Source organism: Leptinotarsa decemlineata, unplaced genomic scaffold (assembly GCF_025532065.1).
Source record: "Leptinotarsa decemlineata unplaced genomic scaffold, Ldec_3_MD MMD2_tig00000008_RagTag_RagTag, whole genome shotgun sequence".
Lineage (NCBI taxonomy): Eukaryota > Metazoa > Arthropoda > Insecta > Coleoptera > Chrysomelidae > Leptinotarsa > Leptinotarsa decemlineata.
Window position 1 is genome coordinate 14,155,833 of NW_027412537.1, and position 15,794 is coordinate 14,171,626.

General features: G+C 33.2%; 1 protein-coding gene across 1 annotated transcript; it reads right to left on the reverse strand.

Moving 5' to 3' along the window:
* Positions 1 to 1,418: 1,418 nt before the first annotated feature.
* tap (Basic helix-loop-helix neural transcription factor tap) lies at positions 1,419 to 9,191 on the reverse strand. The gene is made up of 2 exons (XM_074171126.1): positions 8,901 to 9,191; positions 1,419 to 3,360 (listed from the first exon to the last, which is right to left on the reverse strand). Exon 2 carries the CDS (start codon positions 3,357 to 3,359, stop codon positions 2,388 to 2,390), a length of 972 nt encoding a protein of 323 aa, XP_074027227.1. The 5' UTR covers position 3,360; positions 8,901 to 9,191; the 3' UTR covers positions 1,419 to 2,387.
* Positions 9,192 to 15,794: the final 6,603 nt, after the last annotated feature.

The window sequence follows — 15,794 nt, forward strand, 5'->3', positions numbered from 1 at the left end:
ATGTGGTGTGTAAAAGGGCTTCTTCACATAGAACACACATTCTTGAATAAAGAGCAGGTGGTTAAAATAATTTATCAAAAACCTATATGAGTATCTCATTAATTTTTCCACACTTTTATGAATCAGATCTTCCTTGGAGTGAATTACTTTGATGACACCCTGTACCATTTTCACCAAAAATCATACTAAGGAAGGAACGGTCACGAAACTTTGATTTCTACATGTGGAATAATTTCCATTCATTACAAAAACCAATTCAACAATGAAAGTCTCATTCTAGGTATATATATATATATATATATATATATATAAATTTATTGAAAATATATGCAAGTTTACAATTCAATAAACATTATCTTATATTTAAATCACATTTCAAAGACTAGCTTAGTAAGGAAGTACACTTCATTGACTAGAATAAAAAACGTTTTTAAACACTTGTAATAGTTCTAACAATTCCAGAGGAATTCGAAAAGAATAGGTTTCTAAAACTTTTGAACCGTACTTTCAGTATTTCTTCCATTTTAGTGAACAAAAAACAACTGAAAATTTCAAATTGCTTCAACAATATTTTATTTAAGTTCGAATAATCCCACAACTTTTTGAATGTCTTTATTTTCAAATGAACTTACAGAATATCCGATTATATCGAAAACTTTATTTTTATAAATATGATAAAGAATTTCACACATTTTCGAAAAACAAAAAAAAGTTTCAATTGTATGGTGAAATAAAATAGTTAAACCAGTGAAGGAATCTGGGACGAACAAGATAACATTGAGGAAAACATGAAAAGAGACGAAGTTGAAAGATCTGATGGAGTACAACATAGAAGAATTTTTTTGTAAAAGTACTGTATAAACGTCAAACAAAAAAAATATACATTGAAACGAAACATCATTGAAAAAAAAAGAAAAGACGAAGTTGGCAAAGGAACTGAATAGAGGCAAGTTGGAAGGCAATATTTTAGTTTGATACTGCAGAAATTAGTTAAAAAATCGGGGCGGAATAAGAAAAAATAAAGCAGACCTTTTCAATTATTTGAAAAATGAATGGTTAGACACCAAAGGTATACTTGTGATGCCCTGTTTGGAACCTTTGGTGTAGTAATTAATATTACTGGAGTTTTTTCCGAACAACAAACCGTTATTTTAACGCCTCGACACTTGTTTCGATCACCAAGTGATCATCTTCAATAGGAAGATCAAACTAGAGTTTTTTCCAAACACCAAACCGTTATTTTAACACCTCGACATGTGTTTCGATCACCAAGTGATCATCTCCAAGAGGAAGAAACCGTTATTTTGACACCTCGACATGTGTTTCGATCACCAAGTGATCATCTCCAAGAGGAAAATCAAACTGCTTGATCTTCCTCTTGAAGATGGTCACTTAGTGATCGAAACACGTGTCGAGGTGTCAAAATAACGGTTTGGTAATTGGAAAAAACTCCAGTAATATTCATTACTACACCAAAAGTTCCCAAAAGTGCATCACAAGTGAAAATTTCATGTCAAGAAGATCATCTTCAAGAGAAAGATTAAACTTCCTCTCGAAGATGATGACTTGGTGTTCAAAACACGTGTCGAGGTGTTGAAATAACGGTTTGGTCACAGTCATTTGTTATTGACTGAAGATACTGTAGATAGAAAAAGATTAATTTGAAAAAAATAGAAATAAACTAATGAATCTGAAGAAGGCAATTTGCATAACAAAAAATTGGAGGTTGAACATATTTGAAGCAGATGATAAAGTTGAAGTTAGAATTGATATTGAACGAGAATCCACAAAATAAACATCGAATAAGGTAAATGAAGTTATAACATTCTATGGACAAACAAACTCCAAAAAATTGAGAAATATCAAGCAAAAACATGCTGCAAAGTTCGGTACGAAAGATAGGTAGGGAGATAAGAAAAAAAATCGAAAAGATCATCAACAAGTAGAATGTACATTTATGGAAATTGCATATTGAAAATGAATGAATATTTTGTGTTGCTTCCCATAAATTATCCAGATTCCCTAAGAAGATCAATCTTTTCTGTGTAAAAAATTATGTACCTACTGGAAAAAAGGAATTTACAGATTTGCAGATAGAAAAATACTGGTCAAACATTTTATTTCAACACTTTATATTCAGAAGACTTTGAGATGATTATATGAAACAATTGCAGAATGTTGCTTTGAAAAGATACAATTTAAGAATTGTTCTGTTCTTTAAAAAATTTGTTTTGGCCTGCTAAATGGAATCATTTCTATAAAAAGGTTTTCGATATTTATTTTTCCGAAAAAATGCCAGGAATTTCTCGATGAAACCTCGTCATATAACTCACATAGGTTGATATGATCCGTTAGGCAACAGTTCCAAATCGACCCCCTGAAAACCATCATCCCTTCATGTAAGGATTATATTCATAACCTAAGTCATAACTACTATACTGTCCAAAATTACCACCAACACCAAACTGCTCATAAGAAGGAGCAGTATAAGGCACCATCTCATTACCATAACCGAGTCTTTGACAGTCAGCATAACTTTCCGGGCTAGAAACTACACTAGAGTTATAATCGGCCATGAAGCTGGCGTTGGTGATGCTCCCACTCGTTACAACAGCATTCCCAAACTTCTGCTCGAAATTTTTACTGGTGATGCTGTTACCGTGCTTGCTGATGGATACAGTGACGTTGCCAACATTCACGGTAACATTATCGTCGGCAGTAGAGTACTTCTCGATGTCGTTCACAGCCTCTGACAGGGCGTATATGTAGTTGTGGGCGAACCGCAACGTCTCGATCTTCGTCAACTTTGTATCTTCAGGAAAAGTGGGAAGAACGCATCGTAGCCTTTCCAACGCCTCGTTCAGCATGTGCATCCTATTCCTCTCCCTGTCGTTGGCCTTCAGCCTCCTCACGCGCTTGATTTTCATCACTTGCGAAGGGCTTTTCGCCCTCGTCACCCTGTTACGACCAGTGGCGTATCTTCTCTTAGGCTTCTCCTTGACAGGAGTCGATGTTTTCGACTCGTCCTGCTTCAGGGGGTAGAAGAACTCCAGCTCCTCTTTGTTGTCGAAGAGGTTCCGTCTGCAGTGGTTTCCTCCCCAGGTGGTGGGTGCAGGGGGCGCTCCCACTCGCTCTTCCAAGGTGGTGTAGAAGGCAGTGTTGAATTTGTCGTATAGTTCTTGGTTGAAATGTTCCGGATTGGCTTGTTTCTTGGGAGTGGTGTCATTGTCCAGGTCGAAGTAGTCGCTTCTGTCGTCTGTGAACTCTGATGACTCAGACTTGAAGGATACTTCGAAGCCAGAATCGCAGCTGTCGTCGTAGGAGAGGTCGTTGTACTTCATAGTCTCGAAAAGGGACATTCTGGAAGAAAATTATATTTATAGAAAAAAGTTTTTGTATGAAGTCAAGTTTATCAGGAAGTTCAATGAGAGCATTTAGAACATTTGCTCAAATGATTTTTATTTATGAGATAACATTTCATGTCCTTGAAATCGATTCTTATATGTTTCAAAAGATGTTAGTAATTCAATTATCAATAACTCTACAACCGTTTATTGAAATTCAAAAAAGTGAAGGTCATACGAAATGTCACAAGACCCACTATTGGCTTTTCCATCAAAGAGTACTAAAAATTATTCCTTTTTACAAAAATTTTGTCTGACACTGTATATGGTATGAGAAAATATGAACGTATACGGGCATTCTCGAATATATTTCTCTTTCGATCTAACAGATCTAGAGGTATCAATAGAGTCTATCAATGATGTCATTTCCGAAGTCTCCCAAAATTGGAAGAGTAATTCCCATTCATAAGAAAATTAATAGATATAAATTAGAAAATCATAGACCAGTCATCATCACATCGGGTTTTTCAAAATTTTTTGATCACGCATATCTTGATAGACTTTTGGATTTCTTAAATAGGTTCAAACTCTTGACAGATCATCAAGACGGTTTTCGAATCAATAGATCTATCAATAATGCAGTTATTTCTTTTTTCGATACACTGTTTGAATATTTGGAGGCAGGCGAGTGTCCTGTTGGGATTTTTTGTGATCTCAGCAGGGCATTCGACTGCGTCAATCATAATGCTTTGTTGTCAAAGTTATACCTACTCATACGGCATTCGTAGCGTAGTACATTCCTGGATTTTATCATTTTTAGAAATTAGGCAACGATATGTTACAATTAGTAACCACAGTACGAGTACTTATGATAAATGTAATTCAAGTTTGTTAAATATTTCAATGGGTGTTCCGCAAGGATCGGTATTAGGGCCTATATTGTTCCTTTTATATACAAATGATTTGGAATCACATATTAGGAAAACTTCTTTAACAATGTATGCCGACGATACCTCTTTAATAGTATCTGACATGGATGAAAACTCACTTTTAGATAAATGTAAATATACTTTGCAATCTGTTATGAACTGGTGCGGAGCTAGTTCTCTCTATCTCAATGCAAACAAAACCAATTGGTTAGATTTCACAATCGACAAAAACATTGCGTGCCTATTCAATTTCAAGTTAAGAACATGTCAATTCTGGGAAAAGAAGAGACACATTTTTTGGGAACTACCATTGATGCATGTTTGATATGGAAACAACACTGTTCGAATTTAACGAGTAAAATTAACTCATTAAGTTATCTCTTCAGTAACCTAACAGATATCTTGACAGATCAGCAACTTTTGGCACTATACCATGCTCAAGTAGCTTCCAGACTGAGACATGGCATGTGTTTGTGGGGTAACTAGACTTCGATATCAAATGTATTCGTTGCGCAGAAGTATATTTTGAGAATAATGGCCAAAGCCTCAAAAAGGGCCGCTTGCAGAAGTTCATTTAGACAATTTAACATTTTAACTCTTGTCAGCATGTATATATTCAATTTGTCAATTGTTGTCTTTAAAAACAAACATAAATTTATCACCAATGAAATCTCATACATAGTAGGAATACTCGTCAAAAATATAACTTCCACATTGTAAATATCACCTTATGTGATGGGCCCAAATGTCTTTAATAAGTTTCCAAATGATATTAAGGAGCTTAATATAATTAAAGAATTTACCCGAAATCTGAAAAAGTATTTAATTGATAGTTGTTTTCATAACCTAGACGAATTTGTTATATCATAAAATAATTTTCTTTTGTATTGTATTTTATATTATGTTTTAATTTTAGAGTGTTTTTATATTGATACGGACACTGCGTCTTTATTGCTGTACAAATCCTATACATACTTATATGTCAAACGGATAATCAATAAATAAATAAAATAAAATACATCATAGATTGTATCAGAAATTGAGATAAGTTGTTGAGAATTATTTACATCAGAACATGACAGTAGGTTGAGAAATTTCATTGTCAAAAAGCTTTGTAGGAAAAATTAAATTCAATCGTTAAATAAAATTGTCAAATCTCTTTTTGAAATAATCTCGGTATTTATTCCCGCCGCATGTAATTTTCTTGTTTACTGTAAAGAGGCCAAGATCAGTTTTCTTCTAGTTGCTTCTCAAGAATTAGAGGGAAAACATGTTTCAATTTACGAGGATTTTCAACTCCTTTCCCTTCATTTTTCTTCTGCAGCTCACGCAAACGAAGTTGCGGAAAAAAGTTATTTTCATACAGGGTGTAACATATTCAAGTGACGTATTCGTGAGATAATTTTGAGAAAAAAAGTCTATACGAACTTGTGTCCGAAAATGCTTCGTTTCGGAGATACGGGGTGTTGAAATTGAATTTTTTTGTTCGCTTTTTCAAAATAACTCTTGCAAAAAATAAAGTTATTTGCACCCGGGGTTTTTTTGACTTGGGAAATCATAATTTCGTATTGATTTTCATGAACATCTAGAGGGCGCTCCGTACGCTGTCATTATTTATTTCAAATTGCCCTAACTTTTTTTATAGTCAACTTTTGGTACTTTTCATGAAAAAACCTGATTCCCACACCTTTTCCAAATAAAAAAGGTACACCTCCTAGACAACGCTGGAGGTGATCGTTTTCGAGATATTTACAATTTTCTATATCGATGCATATTACTTAGCTCCTAGGGCGCTAAGTGAAGTTGCTGAGAACATTACAAAAACTAAGTATATGGTGAATTTTGTTGAGATAAACAACTTTTTCATTGAACACGTTGAAAAATGCCCAGAGTGTTTCTTATCGTTTCGCAGCAAGCTATGATGCGATCCCTAAACATTTCCTCGTTTTCAATGGAGCTAGCATAAACTAGTGATTTTAGGTTTCCCCAAAAGAAAAAATCGACGGGATTGAGGTCCGGTGACCTCGGGGGCCAATGCTCAGTAACTCCTCTTCCTATCCATCGTTGGGGATATGCTACGTCTAAAATATTTCTTGCATGGAGCAGGAGCTCCATCGTGCATAAACCAAGAGTGATTTCGGAGACCAGTGGGACCATCTTCCAAAAATTGTGGAAGATCGTGTTCCAAAAAATGTAGGTAAGCATCTCCATTTAAATGTCAGGGGAGAAAATGGGGCCCAATTAAATAATCCCCAATTATGCCTACCCATACATTAAGAGAGAATCTGTCTTGGAAATGAGTTTGCGTTATCGCATGTGGATTATCTTCCGCCCAGATGTGGTTGTTATGGAAGTTTATACCATTTCTTGAAAAATTAACCTCATATGTGAAGAGGATTTTCGATAAAATGTGCGAATGTTGTTCGACTTTTCTTTGAAGCCGTTGAGCAAATTCGATACGTGGTTGGAAATCACGTAGCGTTAGTGCCTGGACATGCTGAATATGATAAAGGGTTATAATTGCTGTTCCTTTAAAATTCTGTAAACTGAATTGTGACTCACATTTAAAGTTTGACAAATTTTTCTTGTACTTGTCTCTGGATGTTCACTAATTTCTTCGAGAACCGCCTCCTCCAATTCTACAGTTCTTGAAATCAGTGGCCGTCCTACTGCAGAATTTGTATCAAAGCTTCCAGATTCTGAAAGTCGCCGGAATATATTCGCAAATTTCGCTGCACAAGGAGTCATGCGTTGGGGATACCTTTCCTGGTAGATGCGTCTGACCTCGCTTGAATTTCCGTCAGCCAAGCCATATGCAAAAACCATATCAGCCATTTCAGCATTCGTAAAGTCGGGCATGGTAACGAAAAATCAAAGGTGTACCTTTTTTTACTTGACAAAGGTGTGGGAATTAGGTTTTTTCATGAAAAGTACCAAAAGTTCACTGTCAAAAAAGTTTGGGCAATTCGAAATAAATAATGACAGCGTACGCAGCGCCCTCTAGATGTTACATAAAAATTAATACGAAATTATGATTTCCCACGTCGAAAAAACCCCGGGTAACGAACTTCGTGCAAATAACTTATTTTTTGCAAGAATTATTTTCAAAAAGCCAACAAAAAAATTCAATTTCAACACCCCGTATCTGCGAAACGAAGTATTTTCGGACACAAGTTCATATAGACTTTTTTTCTTAAAATTGTCTTAGGAATACGTCACTTGAATATTTTAACGTACTTATATTACACCCTGTATTGTTTTGCTGACGACAGCACACTTGTCTTTCCAGTTGGATTCCAGGACATCGGCCGCAAATGCACATCTTAACCGGCAGCAGCAAGTTGCATATCTTGATGAGGATCTAGAGGTCATTCCGAATTGGGGTGTAACCAGGTTTAATAATTGAATAGAACTGGCCGATACTTGATGAAAATCCATATTAAAACTAACTAATACACTTTATTGTATGGTTTTACAAAAACCGCGACACGTGTTTCGCTATACAAATAATAATTTTAACAAATTTATTAAAAACAATGAGGACAAGTCTTCAGTATCGGATTGATCAGGAGTATATAAGTTGACTATATATTGGCCAAACGAATAGAAGTATTTACCGAAGAATTAAAGAGGCTAGAAGTAGTTTTTTGAATGGAAAGATCAATTCCACATTTGCAAATTATCTTTCATCAGAAGGACATGAGTTTAATCACGACTATGACATGTTACATTTAGAAGAGAAAAGTTTGAAAGTCAGAATATTCAGAAATAGATTTAGGAATTTGGGTCATTTACTGAATGCTGAATTAAATAACTCCCCGTTGCTGAAGAGTTTTCCAAATGTAAAAACTGGCAATTAACTGATACATATGGTTAGATAGTTTTATTCGTCACCTGTGTATTTAAATGAGTTTGCACACTTTCTCTTTTTTATGTTGATGTTAATTGATTTATTCTCAAACTCAGATAAATATTTTTACTTCTTGAACTGAAACGTCAAGAAGAGTACTTCGACCACGGCACTGAAGATGATGCCGCAGTTGCAGTAGAAATATTTGAAGATTGTAACCAAAAAAGACGACGACAAAACCCGGAAACCAACCAAAACATTGACGCCAGCCTATATCAATCAATTTTCAGTTTTGCCACAAGCATAATGTTGACTTTGTGTCACAACTGTTCATTCTCATTGTATATGTATAAACTCATTGCTACGATACAACATACATTATTATTAAGATAACATCTCATTATTTTCACCAATCAAGAAAAAATACTCTGACAGTCACTTGTTTTTCAACTTTAAAGTTTGATAGATGCGTGTAGAGTTAAGACGAGATGTGAATTTATCAGAACAGTTCTTCGAGAATAAATCTTTTTTTCTTCTGAATAAACTTTCAAAAATATTCAAACTATTTTATTATGATTTGGAAAATACAAAGCTACAGCTACAAAGAGTAACGAATTAGTGGAAAACACAATTTCTGACAAGTAAACATACCATCTTCAGACAAAAAAAGTGCGAAGGAAAAACATTATTTTCTGATAAAACCATACTGGTCATGGCAACTAGACTTATACTAGTCTGGATTTAAATGAAATTATGAGAAGTGTAACTTCTACTCACTTTACTTTTTTATATCCAATAAATTGAATGAATCACGTTAACACTAACTCAAAAACTAGTCTCGCACACCCGGACCTTCATATGATTTTTGCAAACTGCGTATTCTGCCGAGGGTGGACGATTTTATATGCGTGTACCTAGAGGCCCTATGCGTAGGCCCCTCCACCGTTCAGGCAGCGAAGGGTCGATTGTGGCTGGAGTAACAACAGCGGGACACCCTCTATGAGCTCCAGTAGGCGCTTAAGCGTCGATAATTAGAGACAAGAAGGTCCGCCCTCTTTGATCACTTCTTTGGCGGTTGAAAAACTTAATAACAATTATAAAAAATTAAATTATTTACTAAGAATAATATAAAAAATAATGAACCAGTGTATTTTGTGTGTGTATTTTGACTCATCTCTGAATTTCTTTTCACATATTCATGATATTCATGATTAGACAACTTAGCAACATAATAACAACGAATTGTTTGAGAGTAGCTTATTTCGCCATTTTTTTACAGCATAATGACATACGAACTAATAGTTTGGGGTTCATCATGTCATCTAGATATAATATTTAAACTACAAAAAAAGTTGTAAGAATTATGGCACAGGGTAAATAAGACGATCATTGTGAACCTCTTTTCAAAAATCTCCGTATATTAACTCTGCGATCTTGCTCCATATATGAATGTCTGTGTTATGTTGAAAATTTAATAGGTGAAAATTAATTGACTAAGCAGGAGGACATACACTACCATGATACCAGGGCCAAAACAAATGTAAAGCTACCCAAATATAGATTAGGTAAATCGCAAAACTCTTATTTAAATATATCTTTGAAATTTTTCAACGTGTTACCATATAAGTTTCAGACTTTCGACATGAGTATGAACACTTTTTAAAGTGAAAATTAAGAATATTCTTTTACAGAATCCCTTTTACACATTCCAAGAATAATTTTACAATTTCGACTCATCAACAAATTTGTTGGGTGTCTAATAATGAATATATTTTTATACAACAATAATACTGTATTTATTTGACTGTATTGTGTTACATTGATTTTAATTTATATACTATTTATCCCATTGATGTATGCGAATACTGTTTATGTATGCATTGCAGTAATAAATTCTATTCTATTCTATTCTATTCTATTCTATTCTATTCTATTCTATTCCATTCTATTCTATTCTATTCTATTCTATTCTATTCTATTCTATTCTATTCTATTCTATTCTATTCTATTCTATTCTATTCTATTCTATTCTATTCTATTCTATTCTATTCTATTCTATTCTATTCTATTCTATTCTATTCTCTTCTATTCTATTCTATTCTATTCTATTCTATTCTATTCTATTCTATTCTATTCTATTCTATTCTATTCTATTCTATTCTATTCTATTCTATTCTATTCTATTCTATTCTATTCTATTCTATTCTATTCTATTCTATTCTATTCTATTCTATTCTATTCTATTCTATTCTATTCTATTCTATTCTATTCTGTTCTATTCTATTCTGTTCTATACTATTCTATTCTATTCTATTCCATTCCATTCCATTCCATTCCATTCCATTACATTCCATTCCATTATATTCCATTCCATTCCATTCCATTCCATTCCATTCCATTCCATTCTACTCTATTCTAATTCAGATGATTTCATTTATATACAATACGGTATGTATACACACTTTTTCTTAGTTAATAAAGAGGACCAGATAATTTCATTGCTATAAGTTCACTTCCTTAAGCAGCGGAGCAAAAAATAATTTTCAAGTGGCTGTTACATAGGCGTACATAATTTAGACGGTTAAATAGGAAAAAATGTAGTATTTGACACCTCAGCTGAATAGTCCCGGGCCTAAGAAAAAAAACGAGTTTTTTTTCACAAGTCACAACTCACGCCACTTCACTTTTCAATTATTCAAAACGGTTTTCATCTAATAATTTTTTTAATTTTGTTTGTAAGTGAATTACTTATGATGCACTGTTTGGAACCTTTGGTGTAGTAATGAATATTACTATAGTGTGTCGAAAAAACTCCAGTAATATCCATGTAAGTGAATTGTCTATATATCCTTCAGCAACATTGGTATACTTCCAGCCACCGTATCTCTTCAACTAATAACGTCGTTGAAGTTCGACGAATACTATGGCCTGTGCAATTTTTTAAATCAAAAATACTCCGATTCTCAATCCTAGATTCCCAAAACTGTGGATAACAACAAGGTGTAACGAAAATTTTCTTTTCTTTTATAATTCACAATAATCTGTTTTGTGGAGTTTGGAATGGACGTGAAGATAAATATTGCCTACGCAACAGCAGGTTTTCTTGCCCAATCATAATAAAAGTTTTCTGAATATGTGTTTTGGAATCTGATATTTTCACAAGCAACATGTCTTCTTTGTCGTTAATTATCACAATTAGTTTATATACTCCCACTGGCCATTTGATTCTACAGTTATAGGTTATTTTAAAAAAATGACATTAAGTTATCTCTCTAAACGATCAACGAAGTTGCAAAAATAGATGACTATATGAACAATAGAAACATTTTTGGAACCAAGTAAAAGACATCTTTTTTATCGATTAACCGTCAAATATCCTACATGATTTTACCCTTCCGCAATAACTTGAAATATGTTTTAACATCTGCTGCCGTTCTGAAAAAAGAGTAAGAAACCATCTCGATTTTTTTCGAAACATTAAATTTCGCATCGTGTCGAATGTCTTTCAAATATTTGTATTGGTTTCCTAACCCTTTGGAGGTAACTTCGAAGAATATTTATAGGTTATTTCACGGTTTGTTATCGATTTGTTGTGAAATTTGGGGTGCAAATAATGTCTTTGTCAGAAATTCATTTTTCGTCAAGCCTGATTGTAGAGATCGTTCGATATTTTATTATATTATACGATTGTCAGAAAGTGTGCAAAAATATAACATTTCAGATATTCTGGAACTTTTCCTCCTGCCAACAGAGCAACTTTTTCACCATGTTCGCATTTTTTACAGCTGCAAAAAAATAATTTCGACGCAGAAATGGTTGAATGGAGTCCTGACTCCTATATCAATGCACAACAAATTTCACGATTGTAATAAAACCCTTTTTAAAGTTTTCGATGGTTGAAATTCTTTAAATTATTTTCAAAGCGCCCTAAAAAATCTTATTTTCTATCATTTTTATATTTTTATTTCAAAATATTTTTATATTATTGAATGAGAAAATATTTTCATGGATATATTCCTCAGCTTCAACAAAATTGTTTTTTAATCTTTGATTGAATTTGGATTTTCTAGCACCATTGAAACAGCATTTCTGTTTTCATTTCATACATTCTCAAAATCACGAAATTTCTTAAAAATTCCACATACTTTTGTTACATTTCGATATTGAAAAATCATTTTAGTGAGTTGGATTGAAAAAATACTTACTTGGTTTGCTTTCACATCATCACCAACACTTTCGTTTCAGCTGCTTTATAGAAGAAATTTTCACTTTCCATTTTTTTTTTTTCGTTTACTTCATTAATAAGAATGAAGATGGTCGTTGATACAAAATGTTGTTATTGAAAAAGTATCTAACGCAGGAGTGGCATTGATACCTATATCAAGACTTCTTTTATCATTTCTATAAAATGATCTAGAAAATTATGCAATATAGAAATATTTTAAGTATTTTTGTTGCCACTCCCTCTAAACTAATTGAAAAATAATCACATTTTCACCCAATTGACATGAGTAACATATTCTTTTTTTTTCTTTGTTCATGTCAGTTTCAAAATCTCTCAGAGCTTATGGTTTCATTGTTAGAAATTGCAGAAACTTTCATAATATCAAAGCCATGAAACTGTTGTATTTCACCTACGTACATTCGAGATAGAATATGCAAGTATCATTCTGGAGTCCATTCTATGAGATTCATAACATAGCCATTGAAAGAGTTCAAAGAAAGTTTTGTAAATTTCTAATTTTCAGAATAGATGGTTCTTACCCTGAGAGAGGTACCAGTATAATGATGTCATATATGAACGTTTGGAACTTTTTAGTTTAGAGCATCGCAGAAAATGTGCGTCGCTCATATTTTTATTCAAGTTAGTGAATGAGAGAGTTGACTGTCCTAAAATTCTTGAACAAATTAACTTCAATGTACCACAGCCAGCTTCACAATTTCAATCCATTTTTAGACCTCTTAGAGCAAGAACTAACATTATGCTCAATTCCCCAATATATGTTATGTGCACAAATTTCATTAGCATTTGTGCCCATGATGATTTATTCTTCACTATACTTCAAAACATTATTAGAATTGCTAACGTGTACTTGAAGTAGGTAATTAGAATAATTGGTTTCTTCTTTTTGTTTATTTTATTTTTCGTTTATGGTTAAGTATTGTGAATAAAATGTTATATTGTCCTGTAAATGGGTAACTGTTGGACAATAAAGCTATTATTATCATTATGTCAGAGAAAACGAGTTGGGACGTTGGCAACTTTTTATATTTTTCAGAAGATTCTAGAGAATCAACTGGTAAACTCTGTAAGTATAATCCCCGAAAAGTAACAATTATTTTTTGAGCAAATCTAGTTCCCAGCCTCTTGGAGCAGATTGTCGAGCGATGTCACATATTTTTTAACGAGCAGCAAAAAATTCAAATTGCCCACTCGAAATCGCTATCGAAACGGATACTAATAACATTATGGCCTAATCGCGCCACAAGCTACAAATATCATCGCCTCTAAATAAACGACGCCACGCGTCAGCACGCGCCGTGACAGAGATAGCGTCGGTCACGCGCCTCCTCGAGTGGGGATAATATTTTTATTGGAGCTATCATAAAAAATAGCAGGATATTTTGTCGAAGGACAACCACTTAGACTCGTTTTTAAATGACCACATGTGATCTATTAGTGTCGGATTACATACCAGATGGAGTACTTGAGATATAGTTTCAGAGCTCTTCGAACGAAAATAATTCAATTAGCTCTGTCAGAAGGTGTTCCAGATTGTTGAGATCCCGTGGGAAATGAATTGGCGTTCATCATAATTGAAAATTCGTTCAAATTATCATTCTATAATTTCCAATGACGGTTACATATGGCATTCCTGGAGGAATAGGGCCATTACAGTTCAAGATTTCTATAAATACTGTATTAATGTTTCCAAAAAAATTAGCAGTGTTTTGTAGGGCAATCACTAAAGCAACAGGTTATGATCTATTTGTTTCCAATTACATAAGTACTACTAGAACCAGATATGCGCACTATATTCATAGTGGGTTATTGGAAATACCAAAAGTGCCAGGTGAAGAACTTTTAGCTAAATTTCAAAATAATGTCAAGCCTTCAACACTTGACATAGGCTCAGACATTATTAACACTGAACATAAATTATAGGTAATTCACACAAAAGCCTTGAATAAAAACTGCAAAGTTGAATCAAACAGTCATTTTCAGGGGATTCAATAATGTTACCATTCACTAATTTTCAAAGGAATAGATATAAAGACATAGGTATACTTTTTTGTTCAAGAAAATACATTAACAAAGCTTGTTAAAAAATTTGATATATAGCACTTCAAAGAATAATAGAAAAGAAACAATTCAAAAACACAAATACCCAGAAACACAATTTGAGCAAAACTATAAGTTCACATATCTTTTAACACAGTTTGTAGACAAAATAGTATGTATAGATCCTTTCAAAAGATGTAAATAACAAATATACACAATTTGAACATAAGTTCACATGTCATGGCAATAAAATAAGATATATCCCAGTATAAAATATAATTCAAAGTATAGGTGTCAATATAAACAACAAAAAACACCTTTATTGAATCACAGCAAAGTTCCATTGTAATATTCATCAAGATTGTAGTACGCTTTAGTTGCAGGGACATCTTCAACAAGATTTCTGAACTTTTTATAGCTTTTTTCCTTCCTAATTTCGTAAGGTATGTGATGATACAGTTTTTACTTTCATAAATTGAATAATACTTTGTCTGGCTTGTTTTTCTTAACAGAATGTTTATAAACTTTTATAGCTATTCGAAGCGTAAAACCTAAAATTTAACGATGAGATCTTGATGAAGTTTCTTTTATGTGAGTCTTGAAGCTCAACAGAATAATTACAACATAAAGACGATATTCATAAAATTAACCTAGATTTGGTTTCAGCGAATTGATATTACATCACTTATTTTGAAATTATTTAAATCGAACTGGAGAATCTCAGTCAGAGATTCTTCGCACTTTCATCAACACCATCGGCGAACATTGAGGTCATTTGCAAAGAGATTGAATGATAACGGATCTGTATGATATCCTTGAGGCACACCCGATGGTACTCTGACTGGCTCAGAAGCAGAATTTCCGAATTCCACATATGGGATTCCACTTACGACACATATACATGACATACAAGCACCTACAAGACATACGAGGCATACTAAAGCATTTTTTGGATTCTACCTGCCTACCTACATATCCCAATAAATTTTTTCCAATTTCGGATGCTTCAATCTTTACCACTAACAATTTGTGGTTCACTCTATCAATGGCTTTGCAATTTATTGTCTAGAGAATTAGTGATTTGACGATTATAATTTCGTTAAGGTGGATTTTTTCGACAAAAATCGTTTAGTTTATTGATTATAACATTTTTAAAATCCCATGATAGATTTCTATACGATAAACTATAAATTCAAAATAGTAGGCACTAAATTCTCAGAAATTACAGTGACGTTTTTGCCTTAAGCTGTCTCTTGCAGTGACATACACTGATTATATTAAACAGAGAAAAATTATGATGAAACAATGTTTCCGTTTTAAAACAATAATATTTCTGGGAATTTAGTGCCTACTATTATGGAATTGTATTTTAGTAACACAACAGTATA

Excerpts from the sequence above, each read along its gene's own strand:
- tap (XM_074171126.1), bottom strand. The coding sequence starts at position 3,359 with ATGTCCCTTTTCGAGACTATGAAGTACAACGACCTCTCCTACGACGAC.